The sequence below is a fragment of the Somniosus microcephalus genome, chromosome 25, assembly GCF_052327205.1.
Source record: "Somniosus microcephalus isolate GS21.2 chromosome 25, FLI_Smic_1.0, whole genome shotgun sequence".
NCBI classification, from domain to species: Eukaryota; Metazoa; Chordata; class Chondrichthyes; order Squaliformes; family Somniosidae; genus Somniosus; species Somniosus microcephalus.
In genome coordinates, this window is record NC_141011.1 from 40,004,499 (window position 1) to 40,021,555 (window position 17,057).

The 17,057-nt window shown below is 47.5% G+C and overlaps 1 protein-coding gene across 6 annotated transcripts in view; it reads left to right on the forward strand.

Moving 5' to 3' along the window:
* LOC147100723 (MORN repeat-containing protein 1-like) overlaps positions 1-7,430 on the forward strand; it is a 166,396-nt gene extending 158,966 nt beyond the window's left edge. For 2 of the 6 annotated variants that reach the window (XM_085967261.1, XM_085967257.1), the window contains 2 exons: positions 3,416-3,492; positions 6,850-7,430. In XM_085967261.1, the coding sequence (XP_085823387.1) occupies positions 3,416-3,492; positions 6,850-6,998 (226 nt within the window). In that variant the 3' untranslated portion in view covers positions 6,999-7,430. The other 4 variants (XR_015073540.1, XM_085967260.1, XM_085967258.1 and 1 more) reach the window with 3 other exon arrangements.
* The last annotated feature ends 9,627 nt before the right edge of the window (positions 7,431-17,057 follow it).

A 17,057-nucleotide genomic window follows, 5' to 3' on the forward strand; every position in this document is an offset into this window, starting at 1 on the left:
GGTCATCGCAAAGCACTTCATGCACAACAAATTACATTTCAATTGCAGTCACTGTTGTTATGTAGGTGAATGTGGCACAGACAGAGGGGCAGAGGTGCCAGAAGGGTCAGCTGTCCAATATCTAGCTTTTTCTGTAACATATCCAGGAGTGAGGGAGATGTACAAAGGGCTCCCCAAATATGAGAACAGTAGAGTTGAGAATTATAGTTCCTGATATTTACTGGGGTGGGATTTCCAAGCGGGGAGGGAGGAGTTCTGATCGGGAAACCCAGAAGTCTGGGTTTCCCCGCACGCCACCGCATGCATGTTTTTTTTATCAGGTTCCACACCCGGAAGCCAGTCTGATTGACAGGCCTGGCTCCCTGTCAGGTGGGGAATGCTCCATAAGAGGCCACAGCCCAGGAGGAGATAGATTTCCTGCTCCTTGGGGTAGAGATCGCGAGGGGGAGGTGGGTACAGCGTGGTCTGGCGGGTCGGGGGGGTGATCACGGTGGGGGGGTCAGAGAGAGATCGGAGGCAGACGTGGAGTTGGGGAGGCTGGTGATCGCGGGGGGTGGCCGCCGATCACAGGGGGGTGTCCGATCACGGGAGTGGTCCAATCACGTGGCATGGGAAACAGGTTTGCTCGGGGGGGGGGGGTGCAGGGGGAAAGCACTCCTGCTTCTCTTGGCCCACAAGCATTGCTGGAAATGTACTTACCTGTTCCATGAAGCAGTCCTCACCTCCCTTTCTCTGCCAGGTTTCCCGAGGCCTGGGAAGCCTAGTCAGCTAGCGTTAAAGCTGGAAGAAAGAAAAAATCTGAGACACACAGCCTCATTAAAAATTTTAAATAAGCGACCTGCCTCCTGGGAGGCGGGTTGAACGCCCGCACCCCATCCCAACTCCATTAAAACCGGAAATGGGTGGCGTTGAGGCGGGTTAGGTTCGTGTTTGAGATTTTTTACATTTTAACATCCCACTGACCCAAACCCACCCATTTTTGGAGGTTAAAATGACCCCCATAGAGTGGATTCTCCAGCTGTCTGTTATTCTTTCCTCTCTCTATCCCATGCATTTTCGTGTATATGTAAAAATAGTAACGTCCAGTTTATCCATACCAGCCACTTAATCCTAGAAAAAGGCACCCTAAACTCTGAATCTCCGTTTAATTATTTCTACACAAATTGGCTACAGTTTATGGGGTTCATGACCTATCCCATTCCATCCCAAGCCCAGGTAATAGCCGGAGCAGGTTTGGCTGTGATATCGCCACAACCAAATAGCCTGCCGACACATGAAGGAATTGGCTAACTTGCAGGAGGGCTGCTCATGCCAGTGGAACCAGACCCTGGCAACAGTCATGGGCCTCGGTTTCCCGATCATGTTGTCAATAGTAAGCTATTCAAAATGAATGGGTTACCGTCGTGGGTTATGATCAGAAGCCTGTAGTACCTGCAAGAGAGGAGGGGAGAAAATCAGAGAAATTTTGTTTTAAATGTAAAAAATGTTAAATTTTTTTTTCTGCAAAGGGTATCGACTGCCTGACAGTGAGTCTCAGACACTTCCTTCTGTTAATTCTCTGGAACCAAACAGGCTTTCCTTTCATGATTCATGGCGTCATTGGAAGTCTGCGATTGAATTATCGCCTTGTAATTCACTGTAGCCAAATATTACCCTGTACTTATTGATTCTTCACTCCATAATAAATGAAATAAAGTGCCTTCTCCAAAACATGCCTCTAGCCATGTAACAATTATCCTATAGATAGCGACACACCACGTTTTGTTCAGATGGCTCTCAGCAGTTTGACACGGTCGCTGAAGGATGGGACTGTGAAGACATTTGTCTGTATTTCCACGCTAGTTAAATTACATATTTTTAAAAATTTAGATCAAAATTAAGTAATCCCCATCCACAAATAGTTCTGGTCTTGCTTCAATACATGGAATGGAGCTGCAGATAGTGTAGTGGAGCCAAAAACCCTGGAATCACTCAAGAACCAAGTAGATGCTACAATTGGGGGAGCATTACGGCCATTCGAATGGATGAATTAAGATGGGCCGAATGGCCTCCCTCATCTGTCATTGTCTTGTGGTGTCATCCGTGGAACCCTGACTGACTGCAGTCTAGCTGTAAAGTGCACGTTCCAACATTGAGTGATAACGGGGTTGGCCTCCCCTCCCTTCCAATGCCCACCCCCCCTGCCATTTGCAGTCGAATAGCCTGCCCAACCGATCGCTGTCAACGGGAAGAATGGTCACTTGGCCAAAAATTGTCAGGAACCCGACAGATCTTGGCCCCAGATGAGTGACAGCACCTTAAGAACATAAGAAATAGGAGCACAAATAGGCCATTTGGCTCTTCGAGCCTGCTCCGCCATTCAATAAGATCATGGCTGATCTTCTACCTCATCTCTACTTTCCTGCACTATCCCCATATCTCTTGATTCCCTTAATATTCAAAAATCTATCGATCTCTGTCTTGAATATACTCAATAACTGAGTCTCCACAGCTCCCTGGGGCAGAGAATTCCAAAGATTCACCACCCTCTGAGTGAAGAAATTTCTCCTCATCTCAGTCCTAAATGACCGACCCCTTATTCTGAGACTGTGACCCCTGGTTCTAGACTCCCCAGCTAGGGGAAACATCATGCCTGCATCTACCCTATCAAGCCCAGTAAGAATTTTATATGTTTCAATGGGATCACCTCTCATTCTTCTAAACTCTAGAGAATATAGGCCTAGTCTACTCAATCTCTCCTCATAGGACAATCCCCCCATCCCAGGATCAGTCTGGTGAACCTTCGTTGCACTCCCTCTATGGCAAGTATATCCTTCCTTAGGTAAGGAGACCAAAACTGTACACAATACTCCAGGTGTGGTCTCACCATTGTCCTATATAATTGCAGTAAGACGTCTTTACTCTTATATTCAAATCCTCTTGTAATAAAGGTCAACATACCATTTGCTTTCCTAATTGCTTGCTGTACCTGCATGTTAACTTTCAGTGATTTGTTTATGAGAACACCCAGGTCCCTCTGAACACTAACATTTCCCAATCTCTTACCATTTAAAAAATATTCTGCTTTTTTTTCCTACCAAAGTGGATAACTTCACATTTCTCCACATTATATTCCATTTGCCATGTTCTTGCCCACTCACTTAGCCTGTCTATATCCCCTTGAAGCCTCCTTGCATCCTCCTCACAACTTACAATCCCACCCAGCTTTCTATCATCAGCAAACTTGGATATATTACATTTGGTCCCCTCATCCAAATCATTGATGTAGATTGTGAATAGCTGAGGCCCAAGCACTGATCCTTATGGTACCCCACTTCAGGAGCAGATTGGTAGGATAAAATACAGCGTTCCGATGGAGAGGATGGGTAAAAGGAATTATGCTGGTCGGTCACTCATTTCCTGTTTTTCTTTTCAGATCTGATGTAAGTACCAAATTGGGCGGAAAATCAAAGAAGGTGCAGAGTGCCACAGAACTGCAGGTCATGAGACCAGGTAAGAGAGGAGGCTCAACCTGTTTGGGACCTGAATGGCAAGTAGGAGTCACAAAATGTCGCACCACAGATAGCGAGATTAATCCCAAAATTAATTCAGCGCATCAATTGTCCTGCCTTGAGCAGGGGCAGCCTGCTCTGTTCCCACGCCTGTAACTAGTTAAGGATTTAAATTAAATTCAAATCAAAGTGAAATACAGTGATGGCACAAGAGAGAGAAGATACTTTTTTGCTTTTGTGTGTTAAAAGAAAGAAAGAACTTGCATTTATATAGCGCCTTTCATGATCCCAGGACATCCCTCAATCAACATCACTAAAAAGCAGATTATCTGGTCATTATCCCGTTGCTTTTTGTGGGAGCTTGCTGTGCACAAATTGGCTGCCGTGTTTCCCTACATTCCAACAGTGTTTACACTTCAAAAGTACTTCATTGGATGTGTAGCGCTTTGGGACATCCGGAGGTCATGAAAGGCGCTATATAAATGCAAATTCTTTCTTTCACAGCCAATGAAGTGTAGTCACTGTTGCAATGTAGGGCACTGTTGTTCAATTTGTAGTTTTCAAGCGAGGTGGTACAGTGAGCATGATACTTTAATAATATTTATAATCCAATATGCTTGCACACTCCAAGCTGGCATTGGACGGGGGTGGGGGTGGGGGGGGGGCGGCGGTGATTAGCGTTTCGAGAACTTAAAAAGTTGCCTGGCCTGTCAGCATGAAACAGTGAAGGAAATCACACTGGACAGCTAAACCTAGCCTGTGGTCGAGTCAGAGCATGTCAACATCCCACCCCTGACTCCCTGCATAGTTTCCTTGTTACGCCTGTGGTTAAGGGTTATTAAATAATGTCTTTTTTTTAAAAACCACACTTCAGCCCACCTGTCGTGTAGTGACTAATGTCGATCTCAATACTAAGTGTCAGATTATAAACTCAAAGCATAGTGAACACTGGGGCTGAGTGCTCAGTACGAAGTGAGTCGTCAGTCACCAGCTTTACATTACATACTTCTGAACACAGCCCACAGCTCACAAGTCAGACAGACAGAAATAATCTTTTATGGGGTTCAGCCCAAAGTCTCACCTTGGCTCAGCGAGTAGCACTCTCTCGCCTCTGAGTCAGAATGTTGTGGGTTCAAGTCCCACTCTAGGGATTTGAGCATAAAATCCAGGCTGACACTTCCAGTGCAGTACTGAGGGAGTGCTGCACTGTCGGAGGTGCCGTCTTTCAGATGAGATTTTAAACCGAGGCCCCATCTGCTCTCCAAGCTGGGCGTTAAAGATCCCATGTCATTATTTCGAAGAAGAGTAGGGGAGTTCTCCCCAGTGTCCTGGGCCAATATTTATCCCTCAACCAACATCACTATAAAAATGTATCTAAATGTACCACACTTCATCTAGAGCCATTGTCTGTTTCTTTACCTGTCCTATTACTATCTCGTCTCACCTAGAATATCTCTTAATGTCTCTTCTTTCATCCCCGCCCCCAAACTGCCTTTTAATCTTTTCATTTCCTGCCTTTTTTTCTCAGTCCTGACGAAGGGTTTCGACCGGAAACGTTGGCTCTGTTTCTCTCTCCACGGAGGTCGCCTGGCCTGCTGAGTTTTTCCAGCATTTTCTGTTATTTCGGATTTCCAGCATCCGCAGTATTTTGCTATCGTATCACTATAAAAATGATCTGGTCATTATCACATTGCTGTTTGTGGGATCTTGCTGTGTGGAAATTGGCTGCCATGTTTCCTACATTACGACAATGACTCCACTTCAAAAGTACATCATTGGCTGTAAAGTGTGTTGGGATGTCCTGAGGTGGTGAAAGACGCTATATAAATGCAAGTTCTTTCTTTCTATCTTTCTGCTGGGCTGCTGTTTTCTTGTAGTCTCCATTTTCCTCTTTTTCTGAATTACGTCTCTCAAGATAAAACGACCTTTTGTAGAAGTTTTTGATTCAGCTGTATAAATATTTTTAATTCTTCGGAAGATCAATATTATGCTTCATTTGGAGACATTCCCCACCCAGAGAGTGTCGATGTGTGCCGGGTGCAGTTCCACAGGCGCCAGCAGCCCTCCACTACTCAACACAGCTTCCCATTCCTCACGTGATCCTGCCAGAGCGATAGATTTTTGTTAGGTGAGAGTTCAGAGTTGAGGTGCAGATCTAATTCAATGGTGGAGCAGGCCCGATGGGCTGAATGGCCTCTTCCTTCTCCTAATGTTCCTAGGCATTGAGTGTCAGCAGGCAGTTTGTCATTACGAGTGAACACAACCCTGTCCTCATTCCAACATCAATGCACACTTTCTCGCCAGGATCACATGAGAGATTAGGAGGAGCACGCTGGTTGATTTTTCTCCCTAGCCCAGGGGCATTGTAGCATCCCAAATAACATCACCACAGACTGGGGATTGAAGCTGAGACCTGTCTGGTCTGCAAGGACCAATACCACACCAGGTATCATACTTACACACCCAATCACCAGCAGAGTGTGCTTACTACAGGATTGAAAAAAGGACCCTTGATCTGAGCTTCCGAGAGGTATGATTCTGTGAGACCTTCCTAACAGGGACAGGAATCAGCATCACAGGATGGGACCACCTGTGTTAGACCACACTGCCAGGTCTGGTTCCCAGCCACGCTGACCAGAAGCTCCCAGGTTTTATCCCTGATCTGCACTGAGTTATTTGGGGCCGCATTAGGGTTGCTACATTTGGCCTCCTTCCCCCAATGTTGGGAAGGGTGAAATCAGCCACGGTTCCTGCTCCTGATCCCTATCCAGTGACTCCAGCAGTGAACATCAACAACAACTTGCATTTATATAGCGCTTTTAACGTCGTAAAACATCCCAAGGTGCTTCACAGCAGCGTTATCAGACAAAATTTGACACCGAGTCACATAAGGAGACATTAGGACAGGGGACCAAACGCTTAGCGAACGAGGTAGGTTTTAAGGAGCATCTTAAAGGAGGCGGAGAGGTTTAGGGAGGGCATTCCAGAGCTTAGAGCCTAGGCAGCTGAAGGCACGGCCGCCAATGGTGGAGCGCTGAAAATCGGGGGTGCTCAAGAGGCCAGAATTGGAGCAGCGCAGAGATCTCATCAGTTGATGACAGGCTGGGGCTCGCCTGGGAAATCCCCCCACAGTTGAATAGTTTGCCACCTTTGGTTGTGTGAAGGCAGATCTGACTCTGCCGTAAGGCCCACACACAAAGACCGCTCACTTAGGTTGGGTACGGGACTAGGTTCAGTGCCTGTGGAACTGTACCCCAGCAAGTCTCGGTACCTTCGGGAGAGAAGGGGAGTAAACTGGGGGAATATAAAAAAAATTAAAATGAAAAAAGTTCAAAATCTGTTGCATCTCTGATTTCAGGTGAATATATTATCATGGTGAAGGATGTGACAACTCCTCCTTTCCTGGGACGCACTCTCTCGCCTGCTTTCATTCTCCTGAAGGTTATACCACAGAAAGCAAACAAAAAGAGCATGAGAAAGGAGTCCCACAAAGTGCCCAGCAAGTAATGAGGTTCCTGAAGAATGCCACACGTCCAAGGAAGTTTTAGCAACAGCGTCAATGTATTATTCTTGCCCCCCACCCCTTTGATCTCCCAGAGAGATCCCTCTTCTTGTGATCTTTCCTTTTTCTATTCCCCTCTCCCTGGACACCATCACTTGGGGTGATAGCCTGAAACACACTTTCATGTCGGACTCTGACAGCCAGCAGAGAGAGGAGACTCTCATTCCATCAGTCTGGGTCAGAGTTGAGTCCGGTTCTGAGAAGTGAAAGGGCTAAACCACATTAAAAACACCCAGTCCCAAAATAGTCTGGTCTATAAAGAAAAGTCCCTGTTGTAAGCGGGGGTGTCAATTCGGAACAGATTTGTACTCGAACAGAGTGGAGGTTTTTTTTATATTTTGTTTACTTCAGTTAAATAAAGTATTTTTTTAAATCTCTATTTAATAAGCTATGTGTTTGAATATTTTCACTTCCCTTAAAGCCCCGAAAGTCTGTAAGCTTTAAACACAGCTGGTGGTGAGAAAGGCTTTCTGTCTTGTCGAGACGTTTGTGAGGCAGAACAGGATGGTCGGATCTGAAGAGAGATTCGGCAGCAAACACTTTCTGAAAAACAAGTTAAATAATGTACTCAAAGTGGCCTGTTTGACCATCCAAATGTACAGCTTCCCTGATGGTTTAGTCAGTGTGTAACAGTGCCATGCATAACAGGTTCAGTCCCTAGCCTATGCCAAGTTAGCAGATTCCAACTGGACTGGCTGTAGGGGAGCTACCATTTCCCTCACTGCCCCGGGCAGGGGGAAACAAAGCCACCCCACTCTTGACCGATATCCAGTGACTATAGTCACTAGGTAAGGACAGGAGCAAGCTAGGCTGTGATCCCCCCACAATCGAATGCTCTGCCACTTAAGAATGATCACTTGGAGGAGGTACCAGATTGGCTTCCAGACTGTACTCCATTCCTTTTAGAGAAGTACTGGGCTATGGGGAAAGAGCAGGGGAGTTAGACTAATTGGAGAGTTCTTACAAAGAGTCAGCACAGGCACGATGGGTCAAATGGCCTCCTGTGCTGTATGATTGTATGAAGTGGAGAAAATTAAGGGGAATTTTAAAAATCACCAGTGTGCAATCATTGTCCTGTTAAGGACCAATGTTGGGGATCATTTGTGACAGGATTGGTGAAGTCTGGAGTGCTCGAAACATGCCTTTCTGGGTGACTTGCTTTCTTTGGCCTCTGGTGTTTCCTATCCCCTCCTTTTTTCTCTCCTTTACCTGTTTTCTTCTCTCCTTCCCCAAATTCCCCTTTCAGCACTGTTTATGCTTGTGGTTTTTCAGCTAACTGTGCGGCCTATTTTCTTTTTATTTAACGTGTCTATTGTCTCCCCATTCTCAATCAGTGTTTGCTCCACACCTCTGCTTCTCGATCTACAGCCCCCCCTCGTCCCCGTCCCCGTCCCCGTCCCAACCATGGCTACTCCTCCCTCCTCTACCAGCCTGTACCAGTTTCTCTGGACCCAGTGATCTTGGCCCATAATTGGCCCTTCAGTTATGAGTTTTGGAATCTCTCAGCATTCCATCATTAGTTCGACATATCATTTTAATTCTTTCTAGATTGTTCATTTTTCTGTGCTGGTTGAAATTTATAAACCATTTGGGAAAAAAGGGCTTTGATGTATGAAACGGTGGTTTACAGCTAATCTGAACAGTGCATTGTGTGCTGGGAGCCCTGGTTCAAGCTGTTTCTATGAGCAACGTTCAGACTTGAGTGACCCTCTTGTTGAATCCGTGAATCTTTAGGTAGTGTGTCCTTCAAATAATCGACAGAGACTGCAGAGAACAATCAACAGGTGTTTACTGGATGAGGGTTGCTCTAAAACTAAACAGTACAGATCCCTACTCAGGGTTATATACAGGTGTGGTCACTGCCGGTACTACAGTATACAGGAGCTGTAAAAAGTAGTTCTCCCCTTAAAGGTACATACACTACAATTCCTCCCCTTTTAGATTAACAGTACCATAACATTCATTTAACAATTAACACTTTTAACATGCAACATTAACTGAAAATAGTCCATTTATAAATTCAGTCTTTGGGGCGGCTTCCTGATCCTTTCTGGTTAGCGCCTTTCCTGAGTGTCTTGCTCTTGGTGCGGAGGCGATTCTGGCCCTCTGTCGTCAGTTGGTTCATCAGCTTCCAATACTACTGTTTCTGGGGTAGATGCTACCTGTATGTTGGGTTCATTACCAGGTACGCGAGACATGGGGTTGACTCGTTCCTGTGACGTTAGGATCTGGTCGACATGGCGTCTCACAATGTTCTCCCCAACATCCACTGTGTACATTAATGGCCCCTGCCGTGTGCATATCGTTCCTGGTTGCCATTTCTCTGTTTGGTAGTCGCGGGCCAAGACTGGTTGCCCTACATTGAAGCTCCTTGTCGGCTTCTCATTGATGTGCTGGTGCTTATTCTCAACATTTCTTCGTACATTTGACCTGAGCAAATCCAGACGAGATCTCAACCTTCGGTTAAAGAACATCATGGCCGGGGTCTGGTTGGTAACTGCATGTATCGCATTTCTGTAGGCTAACAGGAAATTGTCCACCTTATGCTGCAGTGGAATGTCGTCATCGCACATGGCCCTTACTGCCTTTTTAAAGGTTTGTACGAACCTCTCAGCCAATCCATTTGTGGCTGGATGATACGGGGCGGATGTGTAATGCCTTACCCCATTCCTTTTCATAAATTTCCGAAACTCTTCGGACACAAACTGTGGTCCGTTATCAGAGCAAATCTGCTCTGGCAAGCTGTTCCTGGCAAATATGGTCCGTAGGACTGCAATCGTTTTCTCCGTGGTGGTGGAAGACATTTTGATCACCTCAGGCCATTTCGAGTGCGCATCCACGGCTATTAAAAACATTGAGTCCATGAATGGACCAGCAAAATCAATATGCACCCGTTGCCATGGAGAGGAGGGCCACTCCCATGGGTGTAGAGGGGCATGTGGTGGTGCATTTTGGACCTTCTGGCATCCTGAGCAGCTCTTTGTCAGGTCCTCGATTTGCTGATCGATCCCCGGCCACCACACATAAGCCCTAGCAAGGCTTTTCATTTTCACCCCTCCCAGATGGCCTTCGTGAAGCTCATTGAGCACTCTCTCCCTTAACTTGGGTGGAATTACCACTCGGGATCCACACATCAAGGTCCCCTGGCATACTGACAGCTGTTCTCTTCTGGATGAGAATGCTGGCAACAGTGAGTCGCCATGTGTTGGCCATCCCTTCACCGTCAAGTCATATACCCGAGACAGTGTCGGGTCATTTTGGGTCTCCTCTATATCCGCGTTAGTTACTGGCAAGCGTTCAATTATAGTCAAATAAAATATTTCGACAGGGTCCACTGCTGGTGCTTCCTCCGTAGTAGGCAGTGGCAGGCGTGATAGCCCATCAGCGTTTCCATGCTGTTTCGTGCCCTTATACTCTATTTCATAATGGTTCGCCCCTAGAAAAAGGGACCATCTTTGTAGCCGTTGCGCAGTCATCACCGGAACGCCCTTCTTTGGATTAAAGATGGAGCCAAGTGGTTGGTGGTCGGTCAGCAAGGTGAACTTCTGCCCGTGCAGATAGTGGTTGAACTTTTTCACTCCCCACACTAGGCTGAGGGCCTCCCTGTCAATCTGGGTGTAGTTACGCTCGGCTGAGGTTAGTGACCGAGACGCAAAGGCTACTGGCCTCTCCGAGCCGTCCGGGAACCTGTGCGACAGCACCGCTCCAATACCATAGGGTGATGCATCACACGCCAACCGAATTGGTAGTGCTGGGTTGAAATGAGCCAACACCTCTTTTGATGTGATCAATTCTTTGCACTTCTGGAAAGCTCATTTACATTCGTCATTCCACTTCCGTGGTACCCCCGTTTGCAGTAGGGTGTTCAGAGGGTGTAGTACTGTAGACAAATTCGGCAAGAACTTATAGTAGTAGTTCACTAGCCCGAGGAACGACCTCAGTTGTGACACATTTTCCGGTGCTGGAGCCTTGACCACTGCCTCAATCTTTTCAGGGGACTTATGTAACCCCTCTTCATCAATAACGTGGCCACAATACAAGATCTGCTTCTGGTAAAACTCGCATTTGTGGCGATTAGCTCGGAGCCCATATTCCTTCAATCTAGTGAGCACCTGCTCCAGGTTGGCGAGGTGATCACTGTGATTTTCGCCCGTGACCAGGATGTCGTCCAAATAACACTGGGTCCCTGGAATCCCTTGCAGGACTTGATCCATTGCCCTTTGCCAAATAGCCGGAGCTGATGCTACCCCGAACACCAGCCGGTTGTATTGGTAGAGACCTTTATGAGTGTTGATCGTGAGGTACTGTTTCGAGGCTTCTTCTACCTCCATTTGCAGGTACGCCTGGGCCAGATCAATCTTAGTGAAGCGTTTTCCTCCAGATAGCGAGGCGAAAATATCTTCAATCTGCGGAAGCGGATATTGTACCGTGTGAAGGACTGGGTTCACTGTCACCTTAAAGTCCCCACAGATGCGAATCTTCTTTGGTTCCCCAGGCGTATTACTCAACGACCTCTTCATTACAGGGACGATGGGTGTAGCCCACTCGCTCCAGTCCACTTTGGACAGTACTCCAGAACATTCCAAACCTTCCAGCTCTGCTTCGACAGCTGGGCGGATCGCATAAGGCACCGGTCTGGCCTTAAAAAAACTTTGGGCTTGCATTTTCCTCTATTTTGATCGTTGCTGTTATACCTTTTAGTGTTCCGAGTCTCTCCTGGAACACTTCTTGTGCGTCAGTTAGCATTTTTGACAGTCGTCCAGGTGTGACGTCGTCATCCTTTTTGGCATCTACCGTCAGTGCTTGTATGGCGTGCCAATCCAACTGTATCTTCCGGATCCATTCACGTCCTAGTAGTGGTGGTCCTCCATCTGGCAATACATATATGTCTATTTTTGGTGTTTCCTTGCCGTTGTATATCACGTTCACCCTTATTTTTCCTTTGGGGTAGACTTTTTGCCCCGTGTACGTCTTCAAGACAATCTCTGTATCTCTCAAGGGTACATGTGAGAATAGCCGCTTGTAGTCCCTTCGGTTTATGACTGTTAGGGCTGATCCTGTGTCCAATTCCATTTTCACTTGGACTCCGTCTATCTTGAGCGTGACCCAGATAGTTTGGTGATCCTCCATTTTGATTACATTATGTAGTTTCAGACAACCCAGCTCCTTGCTTCCGGAGTCTGTATCACTTTTCTGTTCGTCTGAACTACTCTCCGTCACCTTATGTACCTTTTTGTACTTCTCCTGTGGAGATTTCTTGCTGCTGGTTTTCTTTCCCGACCTGCAGACTCTTGCTATGTGTCCTACTTCTCCACACTGTCTGCACACTTGGTCCTTGAACCAACAATCCTTATGGTCGTGTGTTGTTCTGCCGCAGCGATAACACTTCCCTGCTCCATATGACATTTCATTTGTGCCATATTCTTGCGGTCTCCGTTGTATCTCTGCAGCGCCCCGTGCGGCTGCTTCGTGTGATACTGCCATGCTGAAAGCCTTGTCCAGCGTAAGATCCTTTTCTGATAGAAGCCGTTTCTGGGTTTCTTCACTTTGAAGCCCACACACAAACTTGTCCCTTAAAGTATCTGCTAGTCCCGTTCCAAACTGGCAGTGTTTTGATAGCTTGCGCAGTTCCGTTAAATACTCAGCATTACTTTCGTCTTTATGCTGGTTCCTTTTGTGGAACTTAAATCTTTCTGTTATCAGCAGCGGTGTGGGGTCTAAGTGGTCCTGTAGGATTGCCACTATGCTTTCAAAATCCTTTTCCACTGGCTTCTCTGGGGTTACTAGGTTTCGCAGTAAGCCGTATGTTTTTGCACCCATGGAATTCAACAATACCAGTGCTTTCCTGGCATCTGGCACTTCATTCGCCTTGCAGTACACTTCTATGCATTCTATATATGTCGCCCAATCTTCGACTTCATTGTCGAACGCTGTGACACTGCCACTCTTCGGCATCCCTGGGTGTGGTTAGACTGGCTAAAAATGGCGTCTCCCGCGCTCTCCATTCTTCTCCGCTGGCTCAAAATGGCGTCTCCCGCGCTCTCCCTTCTTCTCCGCTGGCTCAAAATGGCGTCTCCCGCGCTTCCCTTTCTTCTCCACTGCGGCCCAAATGGCGTCTCCCGTGCTTTCTTTTCTTCCCCCGCGGACACTGCTCAGCCCTTGAAACCGGCCGCGCTCTGCGCGTTTTCCTGCGCGCTTCTCTCGTTGACGCCACTCGGTCTTCAACCCCGGCTGCGCCCTGCGCGCTTCACCCTGTCTCGTTGACGCCGCTCGGTCTTAAACCCTGGCTGCGCCCTGTGCGCTTTACCCTCTCTCTTACCCGTCGACGCTGCTCGGCCTTTTTCTGTGCTGTCGGTCGGCTCCCGCCGCCGCTGTCCGGGAAGGGTCTGCACCGTACCTGCTGCCAGCCCGCTGCGCTGGATCGTCGCAGCTGGAGAACCAAGCCCAGCTCTCCACAGCCTCCTCTGCCTGCTCAAGTCCTCTCAGGATGGTCGACGCCCGCACTGATGGAATCGGCCGCCTTCTGCAGAGTTGCAGGTAGGTTCGAATCACCTCGTCGCCAATGTTGAATCCGTGAATCTTTAGGTAGTGTGTCCTTCAAATAATCGACAGAGACTGCAGAGAACAATCAACAGGTGTTTACTGGATGAGGGTTGCTTTAAAACTAACAGTACAGATCCCTACTCAGGGTTATATACAGGTGTGGTCACTGCCGGTACTACAGTATACAGGAGCTGTAAAAAGTAGTTCTCCCCTTAAAGGTACATACACTACACCTCTAATCTGTCCCGAGTAGCTGATCTCGGCTGGGTCACCAGCAGCATCAAACGGAGAGGAACCAGACAGAAGTTACCTCTGTAGTTACACTCTAGCACCCCTGCTGGTTGTCCACAGCACCAGTGGCAGAGGCTGTGAAAAATGACTTGACTTGTAGTCTCCTTCTCCCAACATGCAGAGCTGGACGGAGACAAAGGGGAGAAGCCCGCTTAGGGAGGGGGGGGGAACAGGAGGAGGCCATTCAGCCCCTCGAGCCTGTTCCGCCATTCAGTTAGATCATGGCTGATCTGTATCTTAACTCCATCTACTTCCTTGGTTTCATAACCCTTGATACCCTTACCTAACAAAAATCTATTAGTCTCAGTCTTGAAAGCGCCAATTGACCCCAAGCATCCACAGCCTTTAGGGGGCGAGAGTTCCAGATTTCCACTGCCCTTTGTGTGAAGAAGTGTTTCCTGACATCACCCCTGAATGGCTGAAACCTAATTTTAAGGTTACGTCCCCTTGTTCTGGACTCCCCCACCAGAGGAAATAGTTTCTCTCTCTCTACCCTATCAACTCCTTTAACATCTTAAACACCTCAATTAGATCACCCTGCAATCTTCTATACTCAAGGGAATACAAGCCTAGTCTATGTAACCTGGCCTCATAATTTAACTCTTTTAGCTCAGAGAAACCCATTGTGAGGGGGGGGGGGGGAGGAATTATAGAATGTCCGGTGACTATTACATCCCAGGTGTGACTGTAACACCATGATTCTCCATCATTGCACTGACCATCAATATAATTTTTATACCTTTCTCGCTCATGAAGGGTCTGACTTACCAGTGTCCAGTTCCCTTGCAGTATCTTGCCTAACTGGCCATTCTTCATGTATGAGCTGGTCGCCCTTGCTGGACGTGCCATGTGAGAGCAGGATCAGCTCCCACTGTGATGCCCTCTACAGTCAAATAGCCTCCCAACACTAAACACTGGATACTAGAAATCTGAAAGAAAACCAGAAAGTGCTGGATATACTTAGCAGGTCAGGCAGCATCTGTGGAGAGAGAAAGAAACAGAGTTAACATTTCAGGTCAATGACCTTTCATCCGAACTGGAAAATATTAGAGATGAACAGTTTTTAAGCGAGTACAGAGCCGGGGAAAAGTGGGGGGGGGGGGGTGGTCAAGACAAGAACAAAAGGGAGAGAGACCTGTGATAGGATGGAGGGCAGGAGTGATTAAATGACTAAAACGATGACAGAGCAAGGTAAAAGCCCGCCAACTCTATCCGAGTTCACAAATGGCCACCGACATAGTTACTCAGAAAGCAATTTCTTCTCCTCAGTCCCCTGGAGGACGAGACCTCTGTAGATGTTAGCTGGGCTCCGGCAGGTCTTTGAAAGTAGCCTGGGGTTTCTGGCTGTCCAAAGTCGAGTCTCTCTCTGTAGCATCCACCCTGTGCTGCTGCCTGACACCAAACACCCCCACATCCCCAGGCATGAGGGGCTTCGGGCTATCAGCTTTTACCAAGTCCAAAAATCAGATGGCAGCAGGATAGGCATGGGGTCAGGTTCTGATGTTGGCTTTGCTGATGATGAAAATGTACTGAAAACCTTAATAACTAAAATCTCCACATCACGAGAGTCACACAGATTTTTCTGTGGTTTATGTTTTAGACATTTACAAACAAAAACTGCCTTGTCCTGATGCCCTCTGCCAAAGCTGTGCTTGAGTCAGCCACTGGGAAGCGCACATAGAGCTGCTCAAATGCAACCCTATACCTCCCTCTGAGAATCGGCTTCACCCGACGGCGTGTCTGACAGCATGTGCTCCTCACCGAGCAATGGAGCATGAGAGAGAAGGTCCTTCTGTGCCGCACCACCAGCCTGCACCCAGAATACAAACATCTGCAAGGCACGGCCCACTGTGACACTAAACCAATACAGACCAGAAGGCCCCAGGTTTGATCCTTGATCTGTGTGCAGAGTTAGCTGGTCTCAGTGCTTTTCACAACCTCAGGACATCCCAAAGCACTTTATAGCCATGCAGATGTGTAGTCACGGTTGTAATATAAGCAAAGGTGACAGCCAGTTTGCACACAGCAAGCTCCCACAAACAGCAGTGAGATAAATTAACAGATAATCTGTTATGTTGATTTTGATTGAGGAATAAATGTTGGCCAGGACACCAAGTAGAATTCCCTTGATCTTTTACATCTACCTGAGGGCACAGATTCAACATCTCATCTGAAAGACAGCACCTACAGCAGTGCCGCACTCCCTCAGAGCTGCACTGGGAATGTAGCCTAGATTATTTGTTCAAGTCTCTGGAGTGGGGCTTGAACCCACGACCTTCTGACTCAGAGGTGAGAGTGCTACCCACTGAGCCAAGGCTGACACCTCAAAGGGAGCGGGAAACCTCAGGCAGGGGGGGGGGTCCTGCTCCTGACTGCCATCTGATGAAGCCACCCCCCCCACCACCAATAGGAAAGGTCGTTTGTATGGTTGTTGGGTGATGATGGGATTGGACTGTGATGCTCTTCCCACTGTCAAATAGTCTGACAACACTGGGTTTCTTGGCTCACACACTCAATATAGCCACTGGGACCAGGTATCAAAGGGCTGTTGTGAGCTGGCTAACCGGAGGTGAGTCAGTGTCTTCTGTGGAAAGTAAAACAATAGCGTGGAGGAGGAGCTGGCAGTGCACAAGGCTGGACAGGTCTATCTCCACCTTCCCTGCAATTGGCTTTGAATCACCAAGTAAAGATGGCAGAATCCCAAATATCCCTGGTCTTACTCAGTGCCCAGATTCATTCAGCTCTGTTCCTTGGCAGATTCTGGTTAATCAGAGAGTCTGTCTCCCAAATGCAAGCGTTTGTCTACACCAGGGCTTTTATAACTTGTAGGCAGGCACAGGTCGCCAACCCTCCAGGATTGCCCTGGAGTCTCCAGGAATTAAAGATTCATTTCCAGGTCACTGTTGCCAGCAAAACCCAGGAGAAAAATTCATCGGGGCGTTACAATCTTGTGTGGCGTTATCATTTTCTTTTGAACACTTTCATTTATTAGTTATAAAAATATTGGAGATGGGGGAAAAAAAGGTGGGCAGTTGGAGGCCGAGAGGTCATGTGATGAAACCTCCAGTAATATGTCCAGCCAGAGTTGGCAACCTTAACATGTCACACGAACATTGGCTAAATGAAGTCGGGCAGTTTGTTGGGAGGCTTTCTAAGAGTCAGTGTATCGC